The following is a 14781-nucleotide window of genomic DNA, read 5'->3' as shown; positions in this document are numbered from 1 at the left end:
GCGACGCTCGCCATAACGCATGCAATAACCTGCTTCTGGCTTCGGCACACGGCAACACGTTATCGCGCTCATGCGCAGTTTACGAAATTGTGACCTGATGCTTGGAAACTGAGCACGATCTCAACGCGCGATAAGCGAGGAAAGGGCCATATCGACGATGTCGAACAGCCAGTCGAAGTGTACGCGACCGGAAGTTCCCTGAGGTCGGAAGCACGACCTTCACCCCCACGCAGATGAAGGGGCCGAGGGGCCGTAAGGTTTTAAATCCGCTTTTACAACTGAGCGCGTGTTGTTGAGCTGCACTTGTCACCGAACGACTCTCCGCCGTTTCCCGCAACCCTGCTTTTAGCAAATTAGTTCTGCGGAATTCCACAAGGTGGAGGAGGGTTCATGAAAGGAACTCTGCTTTTGAACGGCGCAACCACCGCCTTGATTCGATCGTCGGCTACTGGTGCGATAGGACGACCTGAGGAGCACCGGACGGGAAGGCGTCAACAGGTGAGCAGGGCCACGTGTTTCTACTTACCCTTAAACGGCACGGATTGCGCCTCGGTCTAACGATGTTCGAACAATGTGCTTTCGGTATCTTTGACGACGCTTCGTTTAAGGAGGGCGTCGAAAATTGGAAGGGTTGTAAGTTCGCGTAGGCTGGCAGACATGACCTCGCGACTTACTATAGCCCCCCGTCATCTCTGTCTTGAGCGATGGAACACTGTGCTGCTGAACGAAGAATCAGATATTCGAGCTCAGGCTTAGGGTGTGACGGAGGGTGCTAGCGCTCAAGAAAACCCGCACGGGCCTGAAAACGCACCGTCATCTTGGAAAGGTATAGCGCCCAACGGACGGCGGGACCCCAAGAAAGTAAGGCAAACGAGCTGCAAAGAGTTACTTGAAGATTAGAATTTCGCTTTTACCGCTCAGTTACCGTGGTCATATCAATTTGAAATGTGAAACATTCGTAGTGGCCTTGCGAACTCAGCGGCTATAATTCGTAGATTGAAATATGTACCATAAAATAATTAATTAAAAAGTTAATTAGTGTAATTATGGTAATACTTCAATTAGGTCATTTGATTTTCTGTGGAAGTAATGGCCGCCTCATCGAGTAGTTTAGATCAAGGATTAAAATTGTGCTGTCTGCCACAGGCAATTTTTTAAAATTTGGTGCAGCTAAAGTGAAACACTCTGTATAGACTAGCAGCGCGAGCTTTTTACGTTTTACGCTTGCGCTGTTAGTCTAAATATGTAACCTTAATTGCTATTTTTGCGTTTGCTTTTTATGAACAATGATTTCTCTACTACATACCTTACTCTTTTAAGAAGGCGAGCTACTTCAAGCGATATTTTCAGGTGCGCACAAGCACTTTCGGACGGCAGGTTAAGCTCATCTTTTTTGGGCGGTTCAACCGAAGAACTTGGTTGGAAAATTAACCGCGATCGATTTTCTTCTTTTTCTTTCTTTCTGGGGTTTAAGTGCCAAAACCAGTTCTGATTATGAGGCACGCCGTAGTGGAGGGCTCCGGATTAATTTGGCCACGTGGGGTTCTTTGACGTGCACTACAACGCAAGCACAAGGGCGTTTTTGCATTTCGCCTCCATCGAGTCACTAATAAATTAGCCGATGGTTAATTGACCAAACTTTCAAGACCTAAAAAGTAGGCGTTTCATCGTAGGTTGAGTGGAGTGAAAAAAAAAAACTCATCTGAGACAGTGGTTGCAAGTTCTTTATTGCGAATATTCCAAACTTCCAAATAACAAATCGAATTGTGTGCCATTCGATTCATTAGCGAGTTTTAGAACAGGTGCGCCAAAAATTTGTGGCCCCAAAGCATTTTGCGGGTTTTAGCGTTGGGGCGAGCAGGAGCGAAGATTTTTATAGGGCTTTGCGTTTGCAAATAGCGTCTTGCGCTTGCAGCGCCACTATGGTGTCAAAGAAAAACTACTCTAAATATTGAAACAAACTATACCATTTTACGATAAGAAGAGTAATTTTGACTTTCGTGCTCTTGCCTTTATTGCAATTTAGAGATTATTCTATCAGCAGCAAGCAATTTGTGGCGCTTAGTTTTGAGTAACCAACTTTACGTGCCTTGACCAGCCTAGTTAATCCCTCTTAGCTCTATACGAACCATGAAATCGACAATCTAATTCGGAATCAGCGGTGTCTAATGAATCAATCTTCATTACACACGTTCGTTGAGAGAAAGCGATAACCGCAGTCACTTCTCCTATAGCTTACGAACTTCACGCCTCACCATGAATCGATCCCAGTTTGGTGCTCGGTTAGAACCGTCGCTTTGATGGGTGCCGCCATGTTTGTTGACGCAAAGCCTCTGGGTCAGCTTTTGGGGCTCCCGCTAAACAGTGAAATAGCGTGTCCGACGCAAAATCCAAAGGCATTTGCGTCTCCCGCATGCGCAGTGACTCCGACGCTATTTCTTTGGGGCCCCAAAACGTTTGGGGCCCCTATTCTAAAGCTCTCTGTTCTTCGAATCGAATATTCACTATTCGTAAATGGCAATATCATTGTAATACTTCCCGAAAATTTCAAAATGTCAACTGCGCCAAATAGCCCACAAAATTGGAGAACTACGATAAATTTTCAACCGGGTAGGCATAGTATAGAAATCAAGCATGAGAACTTGCGTAGCGGGGCAGGCTAAGTCACTTGGGTAGCCATACTTCGCAGGCGGTACAGCGATCATTCGCACTCTCTGGAAAGCCCTGCGCAAGCGAACAAACTACTTCTTTGGCCATAATGCTGCATTTCTTCTTTTAATAAACAACGCTTCATAACGGACTATGTATATTATGTACGTAAACTAGGAGGCTTGCTAACTTTAAGAATACTGGGACGTTAACATCCTTTTATATAATTGTGATAACGGCTTTTCATTATTGGAAAACTATTCGAACAGTATGCGATATTCGATTCAATTCGCTTCTGGCATTGTTCGATTCTATTCGATTCGGTCTCAAAATATCTATTCGCACACCCATAGTCAACGGTGCAGACACGCGAGAGCTGCGCCACCTTTACCCGACGCTTGTGCGCATGTGCGAATTGCGAAAGAGAAATCTCGGGACGGCACCACCTATGCGAAATGCGAAAGCCCTCGCATACTTAAATTTAGGTGCTCCCTAAACAGCATCAGGTGGTCGAACTTAATCTGGAGCACTTCACTATACGTTTGCTCATAGGCCCAGCGCTGCATGCTTCGGGATGTTGAACGTCGCGAACAAATAAATAGAATCGTTAGATTCTCTCGGTCCTGAGCCCGTATCTTGTAATGTGATATTTTGTTTGTCATTCCTTTTGCCAAGCGCTCGGCCAATCGTGGACGTTCCCAGCGATAATGGTGATGCGGAGACGTCCGAGCCACTGACGATGGACGAGAGGAATGGCAAAAGAAATGGCATCGTTGGAAAATGCGGCCTCTGGCTCTCTTTATTCTCAGCGAAAGTTACCTGATAAAATTTGTTTACTATTCCGCTTTTGCGAAACCTCAGAACGGGATAGGATAGGAATAAACTTTATATGTCCAACGGTTATGGCTGTTGGTGCCCGGGGCTAGGCTGCCAGGGGTCCATCGCCGGAGAAAAATCTTCCGAGATCCTCGGCAATAGCCCTGGCCCGCTGGACGGCCCACTCCTCAGAACAGAGCTGTTGCGTTCTCTGAAATTAATTGGCACACAAAGCAAGCTTGGCGGAAGTTAGCGATGCCCAGCATAGCACCCCGGCTTCGTTTACCGACCTGTTCGGATTCGAATAGCACTAAATGGATGCGACGATCAAGGTTATGCACAATCTACTGCATTCAAAATACGTAGGGAAGTATTCTTAAGCGCTCGGCTGCGTTTTTTTTTGTTGCAGATATGGCCGTTAGTGACCAGCGAGCCACCCGCCAATCAGGAAGTCCTGCCGCTGACCCGTGGGGGCGCTGAAAGCGCTTGCGATGTAAAGCCGTTGTCCGACACTGCTGGGACGGCGGCTTCCACGCCGCAGCCCACGTCGACAGCGACGGCAGAACCTTTGAATGTGAGCACGATCTTCCATCGACTCGCGTCTGATGAGTATAGCAACGGCGTTTATCTATTTGTCTATGTATTTTTATTTACACTCTATACCTGCATCGCCACAAGGACCACGCATCGAGTGCCGATGCTGGTGGCAGTGCAGCATAACGTTTTGTACTCATAAGCGTAACATTCGTTCATCTCTACATGGCATAAGCAATAAAATGTGAAAACGGCACGAGTAATAGACTATCGCAGAGCTTATGTAAGGAACCATCCACAACACGCAGTAATTTTAAACAGATCTTTCGATGCTGTGCCATGCTCGAGGTCATGGTTAGGACTCTGTGCTACCGTGGCCGTATTCCGATGGGAAGGAAAACTTGGAGGACGCGCAAGCTTCGCCTTCAAGAGTAGAACGCGATATCATACAAAGATCCCTGACTGCTTCTCACGCTTCCCAGCAACTGCAGCTTATGTAACCGTATTGTTTACCGGGAAACGCTGGCGGCGAACGCTATGCACAAAGCCGAGCTTTCTGGTAGAAACGCGGCCTCTTGCGTGGGGCGTTCTTCTGTTATTGTTTCACACTTTTAGTATTTCAGTCTGAGAAAATTTAGCATAAAAGGCACGCGCTTTCGGTGTTTTGTTTCGTGACTCTGGTTGTGTGCTGTCATTCGCAAAGTTCCGAGGAATAACTATGTAAAGAATGTAAGGCAAGATATGAGCAACTTTAGTGATAGAATAACTTAAGTCCCGTATAGAATATACACGGTTATTTTCGTTCACGGGACGCCGACGCCAGAGTTTCTGCGATCTCGCGTTAATAACGCAAGCCCTTGTATTTCTGGCAGGGTGCCTTCCTCTAATAATTCGCAGGCGCATGTTCGCAGTATGACAGTTAAAACTTGACATTATGGCCAACGATAAAATTGAGTACACCATCGATCTTCACATAACATCAACAATTAACATGTCGATCCGCCATGGTTGCTTAGTGGCTATGGTGTTGGGCTGTTAACTTAAGGTCGCGAGGTCGCGGGATCGAATCCCGGCCACGGCGGCCGCATTTCGATGGGGGCGAAATGTGAAAACACCCGTGTACTTAGATTTAGGTGCACGTTAAAGAACCCCAAGCGGTCAAAATTGCTCCGGAGTCCACCCACTACGGCGTGCCTCGTAATCAGATCGTGGTTTTCGTACGTAAAACCCCATAATTTAATTTTAATTTAATTAACGCTCATGCGGGAGGCATATCACTATGCAGTGCAGGCTCAGTGGGTTTACTTTCGTCATGACAAGTACCGGCATTTGAGTCACCTGTGCATTCTGGCCAGCGTATAGCAAATTTTACTGCCGTGTGACGATTGATCACACAGTGGCAGTCACACAAAATGGCGTCTTTGTTTATGTCCCTGTGATCGAGAACCACGCGAATGAAGCGATGGACTGGGGAAGTGTTGCGCTCATCTACCGTCAGCCTAACTTCAACCGCGAACAATTCCGAAACTACCCCAATGTGTTGTTGCGTTTCCAAGTTCACTTGACTTTGTAACAGTGGCTTAATTCAGATTCCTAACCGTACGCGTGGAAATATTGTACATGCTCAGACACCAGATACAATGTAATTGCGCTTGATATTTCCACGTAATTATGCGTAGCAGGCGTTTTTATCAGTTATTAAAATTTCGAGTTTCAGTTTGTGCTGATGGTGCATTCACCAACGCTTGCTGAATGTTCGTAGAGATGAAATAATTGATGCAAGTAGAGTGAAGTGGTGTAGGTGATGCGTTTTTGAACTACGGAGAGGACCCGACGCATAAACGACCTTCTGAATGTGGTCACGTGCAACGCAGCTGTCTCGTCACGACATGAGGGCGTATGGACCTTTTCAATGCCTCCTTTACTAAAGGAGGCATTGACCTTTCTCTCGATGCACGGGAACACCATTTGCCTCACGCCAGTTCGATGGCTTACTGTTGTAAACATCCCAAACTGATTATGAGTTGCAAAACTTGGCTTATTCATCCAACCGAACGCAGTTACGATGTTCTCAAATTTTTTGTCAATTTCCTCAGTTTATTTGCTTTAGCGTGTGTGGTAATACCAAAAGGTATCGCCGATGGGGAGCGGTTGCAGTCAGTAAAAAATATATAATAATAAAATAAAATTGCAAGCAACGAAGTAACAGGTAATGTGCAGGTAATACACAGTATTAGAAATGGTCTTAATATAAAATGGTAAGACGACTTCTCAAAATGTACATGGTTGTACACGCGATAGCTGAATGGTAGCAGTGTGCTAATATTATATTCAACACAACTTTACTATACGATTAGTAATTGATGTTTGAAGCAAATATTTTGTTAATGTTCGTATTCTATTTGAAATCATTAATATTCCAAGAACCAGACAGTGTGGTTAACCAGTCCAAAAAAAAATATCTGAGAAGCAGTGGTACAGTAAAAATGGCTTGATTATATAGTGTTCAAGAAAGTAATTCTCCAGACATTCATGGCGAATAATGGTAACAGTGTGAGAGCAAAACGGCATTCCACTTTCCCAGTGTTATTAGAAATGATCATATAGAGACCATATTTGTCAGCATATTTCTCGGCTCATCTTCGCCAACACATGGCCACAGTTGACTTACGGAGACACTTCAGTCATCCATCTTCTCGCGAAAAACGGGTGGATTGTTAACTGACGGCATGATGTAATGCCAGAGGCAACGGCAAGCGTGAGCGGAGGATAATGTATTGCCCTCAGCTAGTGCTCGTCGAATGCACGCGGTAAGTATTGGAGCGTGCCAGGTGTAAATATTTTTAGCAACTTTGTTTAACACGTCCCGTTCTTAATCCCATCTGATAGCGCATATATGCTGCAAAAACAGTACTAGAAACGATTAGGCTTCGGGACGCATCGTTGTTCCACCGAGTCATCTTCTCTTTAGCTAACGTGCGGGTTAGGGAATTAGTTACTCCATAAGGCGGTCGTGCGATCCAATCAAGGATGTTTCTTCAGTAGCTCCCGGGCCGATTTGCGTCCGTATTTGATGAAATTCGCTTACTTGCAAGTCGCAACAATTCATGTGCCCTCCGCAAGAGCATTGCAAAGTGCGCATTTGAATGGATTCTGCCGCGACGCAAACATTCATCCTCAGTTGGTAGTTAGAGCTCGTCCCGTCGATGAGTCCTTGTGTTGTTGTTGTGGTATTCTTAATTTCACGCGGGCAATTATACTATAACCGAGCCCACCAAGTCTACCCCCATGTTCTTTTGAAGCTGATAACAATGTTCTGTCAAAGAAAAAAAGAGAACGTATGCTGCTTCTGGTATGGCTGCCAAAAATTATTTAAGTTAGCTTCGGCTGTGACAAGTGTCCGTGTCCAGATTGGCGCAGCGTTTCCAAGTGTCTGATTTTGTGACAGTCTGCGCTGAAGCCATTGGGTATCTTCCACGGAGACCTTTCCAGTGTGATTGGAATTGTACTGGAATTTTGTATTCCTGCCCCAATTTTTCGAAGCACTCTCGCACCCTCTTCGTAGTCAAGCTGGCGCCTGACTAAGCTTGAACTCTGCACTAATTTCTGTGCGCCGCTCGGGTCTTATGCGTACAAATTTAAAACGGTGCGAAATTTCGCAGAACACGATTGGCCTAGCCAAAATGGACTCGTAACTAAAGGGTTTTTCTATAAGGGTGGGTCGATGTTGAAATGGAATAAAAGTGTTAGGTATTAAAGAAATTCTTTTTTTTATTTGAAAGGCCCATGCATGCCATTATGTATGGAATATCATCATCATCGTCATCAGCCTATATTTGTGTCCACTGCAGGACGAAGGCCTCTCCCTGCGATCTCCAATTACCCCTGTCTTGCGCTAGCGTATTCCAACTTGCGCCTGCGAATTTCCTAACTTCATCATCCCACCTGGTTTTCTGCCGTCCTCGACTGCGTTTCCCTTCTCTTCGTATCCATTCTGTAACCATAATGGTCAACCGGTTATCCATCCTACGCATTACATGGCAAGCCCAGCTCAACTAGAATATCGGCTATCCCCGTTTGCTCTCTGATCCACACCGCTATCTTCCTGTCTCTTAATGTTAGGCCTAACATGTTTCGTTCCATCGCTCTTTGTGCGGTCCTTAACTTGTTCTCGAGCTTCTTTGTTAACCTCCACGTTTCTGCCCCATATGTTAGCACCGGTAGAATGTCAATGATTGTGCACTTTTCTCTTCAACGGCAGTGGTAAGCTCCCAGTCAGGATTTGGCAATGCCGGCTGTATGCACTCCAATCCCAATTTTATTCTTCTGTAAATTTCTTTCTCATGATCAGGGTCCCCTGTGAGTAATTGGCCTAGATAAACGTACTCCTTTACAGACTCTCGAGGCTGACTGGCGATCCTGAATTCTTGTTCCCTTGCCAGGCTATTGAGCATTATATTTCATATAACATCATTCAAATGTCGGCCCGCAGGCTTCTCACGGTGGCACGTATCCAAGTGGTGTAATTTTCAATGACTCGGCCGCATAGATCCGGCTGTATTTGAACGATGGCCTGGGTCATGTTGACTTTAAGGGCCTCGGTCGATTGCGGCTTATTGGCACAGACCTGCGACTTCAGGAACCCCTACAAGAAAAACTCTAGCGGGGTCAAATCGCACGATCTTGGGGGCCAATCCATGACATCTCTTCGAGATATAACCATACCCTCGAATCAGGGCCGTAACCAAGAAGTTTGCTAAGACCTTGACTATTTGACCTTGAACTGCTAAGACCTTGACTAGTTGCAGGAAAGCACCTATTTTTAAGTAATTATTTTCGGTAAAAATCTCGGTATGTACATTATGCAACTTTTTTAAATACTAGGAGAAAAAGAGGGGGGGGGGGGGGGGTCGCAGTGGCGGCGAAGTCAGGAGCGCAGCCGCCCCTCTCTGTTTATCGGGCGCTGACTGTCGGGTGCGGCGTCCTCTGCTCTTTTGTGATACTCCGGGTCGCTCACGCGGCGCCCCGTTCGGCCGAGGTACTCAGCGCCGTAGGACATGGGCACGGAAAGATCTGCGCAGTCTTGCACATGGTGAGCAGCTGTTGACAGTTTCTTTGCGCAGCGGGGTGGCGGCAGCCCTGCTAGGAACCCCCCCCCCCCCCCCCCCTGGCTACGGGCCTGCCTGAAATTGTACATGAAGAATGTCCATCGTGGCGTCCGCTGTGTGGCACGTAGCGCCGTCCTGCTGGAACCACATGTCGTCTACGTCCATGTCGTTCAATTTGGGCCAAACATCGGTTATCATCGTTCTGTAGCGCTCGACGTTGACGGTGATGGCCTCACCAACGTCGTTCCCAAAAAGAAGTACTGACCAATGACGCCGCCGGCCCAAAATCCGCACCAAGCAGTAACCTTTTCTGGATGCATTGCCACCTGGTGAACTCCGCGTGGGTTGCGTCGTCCCATATACGGCATTTGTGCTTGTTAACATAGCCATTCGTCCAAAAAATGCAACTAGTCGCTAAAGATGATCTTTCGGCCAAAATTGGGGTCATTTTCCGAACGCTCCGAAGCCCACAGTCAGCGAACAAACGGCGTTGTCTATGGTCATTAACTTTGAGCTCCTGGGTCAGTTGGATCTTGGATGGGTGTTCGCCAAGTTGAAGTCTGCGAAAGGCCAAGTTCTTGTGCACGGCGAGAAATTGACTGGCTCGGGTTCTCCTGCACACTTTCACAGACAGCGGCGATGTTCTGGCGTTCCTTTGACGTACGGGTACGGTGTGCGTAACGGGTGTTGGCTGAACCGATCGTCTCGAATTTGGCCACCGCGTCTGCCGTAAAATGGGCGCAACGCGCGCAACGTTTGCACTAACGAACAGTCATTTTGATAATAGTTTTATCATTTGGACGTGCTGCTCAATCGTGTAACTTGCCGTGGTTTGGCATCGGTGACTGAATAATAAACAGATTAGACAGACGCCACCAAAACAACATGGCCGCCACAGGTTGCCAACATCGACCCAACCCGATTGAAAACCCCATACTTATAAGCCTAAAAGGGAGTTTTAAAAGCACGGGAGCCCCTGTCTAAACATCTGGGAACGGAAAAATCGTTTTGCTCCGCAACCTCAGCACCGGATAAAATGAATCTTGAATTCAAACGAGAACGCTAAGATCTGCCTGCTGGAAGAAGTATATTTTAAATTTAGGCCATCAAATTTTTTTAGAAAAAGTATTCAATCGCCATATCTCAATAAGTTCAAGTATCAAGTTTACAGCTTTGTAACTCGGATATATAGATAAAAGAACGAAAGGATTGAGTGAAAGCAAAGGGAGGTTGGAATATTATTGGCAATCGAATAACAAAAAAAAAAGAAAACTAAGCAACTCAATGAACAATAACTAAGTGCTGTTGCCTGTGCTTTTCAATTTAGCATAGCGAATAGATTCTAAAGCTCCCTTTGAAACGTTCATGCCTATTGGTTGTAATGTCTTGAACTTATCAATGAGGTACGATTCTCTATATTTTCTGTCTCGCGCAGAACGAAAATTTGTCTGTAGTATGTAGAGTATAAGTTCATCAAAGTTATGATCTGATTGGTTGAAATGATCGGCGACGGCTTTGGGAAGCTTTTTAGCTGTGTCCGCGCGATGTCCGTTTAGCATGATGTTCACTGATTGTCCCGTTTCACCGATATATAGCTTCTTACAGAAGGAGCACTCGAGCATATAAATTACATTGGAGCTTGAGCAAGTAAAGCTAGTTTTCACTTCGTACGTGTAGCCATTTGCGGTACTTTTAATTTTAAGATCACTTTGAAGGTGCTTGCAAGTTTTCCACCTGGGGCGAGAATGACGAAGGACGAAGCATTGACAGAAACAGCGAAGTATTATAATATTACACCAAGATAAAGCTCGTATTTTACGGGCAGTATACATAGTCGTAGACATTCGCTTACGAGTGGTGGCACGGCCCAAAGGCACACTTGAACAATAGTGACTCGATAAGCGCGCGCAATCACGGTCCCAACGCTGGCCTAATGAAGAGCGCCTGCAACGCGGAGCGCGCGTGCTTGTCCCGAAATGAACGTTCCGTGCTGCCACTCGCCTCACCATTTCACTGTGCCACTCCTCCGAAACTCGACCGATGAAGTCGTCTCGAACACTGGGCGCGCGAGAAGGCAGTGGGCATCGCGGCACCAGCCCTGCTCGCCTTAGCTGCTGGCACTCGCAGCCGCAGCAGACCATGTTAACTCAAAACTTCCCCAAGAGGGCGTGCGACCGGGCTGCGCATGCGCCGTCGCACCCGGGACAGCACGGCGACGGCGCAAGCGCGCCTCTAGTGTGGTTCTATGGGCTAAAGTACATGGACCAGGGGTTCCGGTATAAAGTAAATTTTCTTCTCCGCCTATGAATGTGTAACTTGAAATTGAGGACTGCCATCCAAACTCCGCAATTGCAAACTTTCTATTACACTCAATTTCACTGTTGTGCGCGCGAATTACGGATAAATTAAGTTTTTTCGGTGAGCCTGCACTCCGTTTACTTTTGTTCACGAGTGTGCATATAACTTGCTACCGCGAATAAAACGCGTGTTCCGCTACGCTCCCTCACGCAGCGTGCGCCACCGTCCTCGACCAGAGCCAGCGGTCGACGAAAGCGGCAGCAGCGGCGAAAGCCTGAAACCAGCACCAGTGAGGGCGTGGATCGCAGTCTTTCGGGTCACGAGGCGTCACGCAAGGAAGAACAAGGTGCTGCCACATCGACAAGCCAGCGCGTCAGCGTAGTACAAAGAGCTCTATGCGGTACGAGCTTCCAGATTTCAAAAAAAAAAAAAAAAGGAACATGTAGTGGTGTGGTACAGGGTAAAAAAAAATAATAATCAATTTCATGCCGCAGCGATCCTGCGGTTGAAACACTGCTGTAGATATCTTCGACATTTCATTAGGGGTGCACGGATATTCGTGATTTCCTAACTTTTCTACGAACAATAATCGTCATTTTGCGTTCATTTACTCTAATTAACACGATCTGCGCTCGCTACTTTCCAGTCAGGAGCGCTATGTCACACTGATAAGCGCTTTCCGTTCATGATCAGTAATTAGAGAAAGTGCAGCGGTAATTAAGGAATGCAAATGCACGGAAGGTAGATTATGAATGTTAATTGGGGACAAGGTATATCACACAGGGTAGCATCTGTATAGCTGGATTAGAGACATGAGGGCCTGGAAAAAAAAACCCGTCAAGATTCGGGGCCAAAAAAAGCTTTTCGTTTTTTTTTTCTTTCTCAGCACAGAGATCGTGGGGGAATGAAAAAAATTTCCACATGCAGTTATATTTGCCATTCTTTGCTGTGCCGTCAGCATACAATTATAGAAGCGGTGAAGACAAATAGCTCCACGGTTTTCAAGCGTCTTCATTATGTGCTCGCAGTTTCGTTTTAAAAAAAACTTTGAGGACGCTTAAGCTTCGCCTTTAAGAGTAGAACGGGATAGCGTTATCGGGACCCGTTCGCATCGCATCGTTCGCATACGGCAAGTAGGCTTCATTCACTGCAACACATCACGTGGGAAAGCCAGCTTACAAAGACCAAGCTTACACCGTCCCCTTAAAGACGGCTTCACTTTTAAACTGAAATGCATTGCTGAAAAGACGTTTTTGCAGGGGCAATAAAAGTGGTCTTATATTAAAATGTGAACGCCCTAGCACCTTTTTTCATTATTTTATTAATTGTTTGCTATTGCTCTGACGCGCGCAGGTCTGGTAGAAATGTTTGAGTTTCCTCGTAGCAGAATTAGGTTTTCTCGTACAGTCAAATTACAATCCGACGCCAATTGGTAAACAATCCGACGGCGAATCCGACACCGAATAGTAAAGTCGTACTTTACCATTTTTCTGACGGATTTCACTGTGAGAAATTCAATTTTTGTTCAGCACCTTGCACCACGTGGAGGGCCTGTGCGGTCGATGTGGTTGGATGATTTTCTCCGCCACTCGCGATCACACGCCGGTTGCTGACGCCGGAGTCGACGTTTAGCTGCGGCACCAAGTGCCTATTTATAGACTTCCGACGCTGCTCGATGAGTGTCCCGTTCTGATGTCGTCGAAAACCTCCGAGCCGCCCCCAGAGACTCCGGCAACACTCACCAACGCCGCACGCGTTTTGTGCGAACGCGGGCAAAACACCGACGGCGTCGACAACCGTTCTGCGTGTTGCCGGTGCTGCTGCATGTCCAAGTTTATACAGCTGATAAAGCTACTATCATTACTCCGTATAGCTCTCTACAAATTTGCTATCGCAATTGATGCAATTGATGAGGGTGAAACTGCGACAACTTTTTTGCTGAGTCTTTGTCGTTTTTGCTGAGTCATGCTGAGTGACTTCTACCATCATCCGTTAGTGTTTCCTTCACTTAGTGCCCATGTCCGAACTCATTATCGTTACATACCAAGTTAACAAAACGAACATGAGAGCAACACATGTCATGACATTTATGTCACGACCTATCATTTATGTCACGGCCTATCATTTATGTTCGTCCTACACTCTTGTCATACTATGCCAATTTTGGTACCTACCAAGTTTACGAAACGACCATGAGAGCACCAAGACGTAGGCGGCTCTTTCATCACCTACATGACACACATGTCATGATAGTCATGCCATGAGCTATCATTATTGTTCGTCATACTCTTGTCATACTATGGCAATTTTGGTACCTACCAAGTTAACGAAAGGACCAAGACGTAGTCGGCTAGATAGATAGATACTGCCAAAGTGGCAAATGTTCGCCAAGAAATGCTTCGCATTTAAAACTATCATCATCAGCATTGCATCGAGAGTCGTCTTCCGCCGCTGGCTCGTTGGCGCCCCTCGGTTTGCGCTTGTGCCGTTGGGGCACGGCATCCATGATCCAACGGCACGTAGAACAACAATTTCGGCTCCATGTGCGTGGTGGTTTGGCTGCATGTGCGTGGCGGTTTCCCGCCAGTTGTGCCTTAGCGCAGGTTTCAAAACTGATGATGATGGATGGTCCATTGTTATATGCGCCTCGCCACCGCCGATGCCTTTTTCCCAAGTGTCGCGATACTCGGCGGCGGCACGTCCCACCAATCGTTCTGCCCCTTTGTCTCGTGACGTAGAGATCGCGCGAGCGCGGTTATCATCAGTTGCCTTTTGGACTCGCTATGGGACGGACGCTCGTTTAACCACATCTTCCAGGATCCGGACGATGTCGTGCAATGCGCCGCGGCTGTGAACGGTGTGGATCATACGCTAGTCTATGACGATGAAGCGGACTTGGCGCAGCAAACGCACTACTTGGCCATCGCGCCGGGCGAAAACAGAACGCCGGTGCCCTTGCTCTTTGACGAGCATGCCGAAGACGCTCAATATAGTCAATGATAATGTATAAATTCACTATAGCAATATTCACTATAGCAGACCCAACATAGTCGCAGCTCCGCTGGCTTCCATCTTCACAGTAGTGGAAGGGCTTCGAATTTTAACAGCGAAGCTGTTATAGGCTAGGTTCCCGGAGATTGCGTCCATAGAAAACCGGAAGTGTAGTGTACAACAATTTCAGACAAGTCGCGCCACCTCATGGAGTCGTATTGTAAACTTAGTATTGTAAAAAAAGTGTGCATGACACCGCTGTTTTCGGCGGATCATGCGTTTGCTTCTTCATCACGTGACGTAGATCACCCTGGCGACCACATGAGCGCGTTAGCGCCGCGATTGGCGTAGCCGTCTTTAATAAAACGCTATGACGGTACGGTGA

General features: G+C 46.7%; 1 protein-coding gene across 2 annotated transcripts in view; it reads left to right on the top strand.

The window, feature by feature from the left end:
* Nucleotides 1–208: 208 nt before the first annotated feature.
* The window catches only part of LOC119433594 (MIF4G domain-containing protein B), a 49455-nt gene continuing 34882 nt past the window's right edge, over nt 209–14781 (top strand). Inside the window, exons 1-3 of one of the 2 annotated variants that reach the window (XM_049659265.1) lie at nt 209–498; nt 3875–4039; nt 11619–11751. In XM_049659265.1, coding sequence (XP_049515222.1) covers nt 391–498; nt 3875–4039; nt 11619–11751 — 406 coding nt within the window. In that variant the 5' untranslated portion in view covers nt 209–390. Of the gene's footprint in view, nt 499–3874; nt 4040–11618; nt 11806–14781 lie in introns of both variants that reach the window. The other variant, XM_049659264.1, reaches the window with a different exon arrangement.

This window comes from Dermacentor silvarum, chromosome 11 (genome assembly GCF_013339745.2).
Source record: "Dermacentor silvarum isolate Dsil-2018 chromosome 11, BIME_Dsil_1.4, whole genome shotgun sequence".
Lineage (NCBI taxonomy): Eukaryota > Metazoa > Arthropoda > Arachnida > Ixodida > Ixodidae > Dermacentor > Dermacentor silvarum.
Note: the sequence above shows the minus strand (reverse complement) of the source record. Positions and strands in the feature narration are given on the sequence as shown.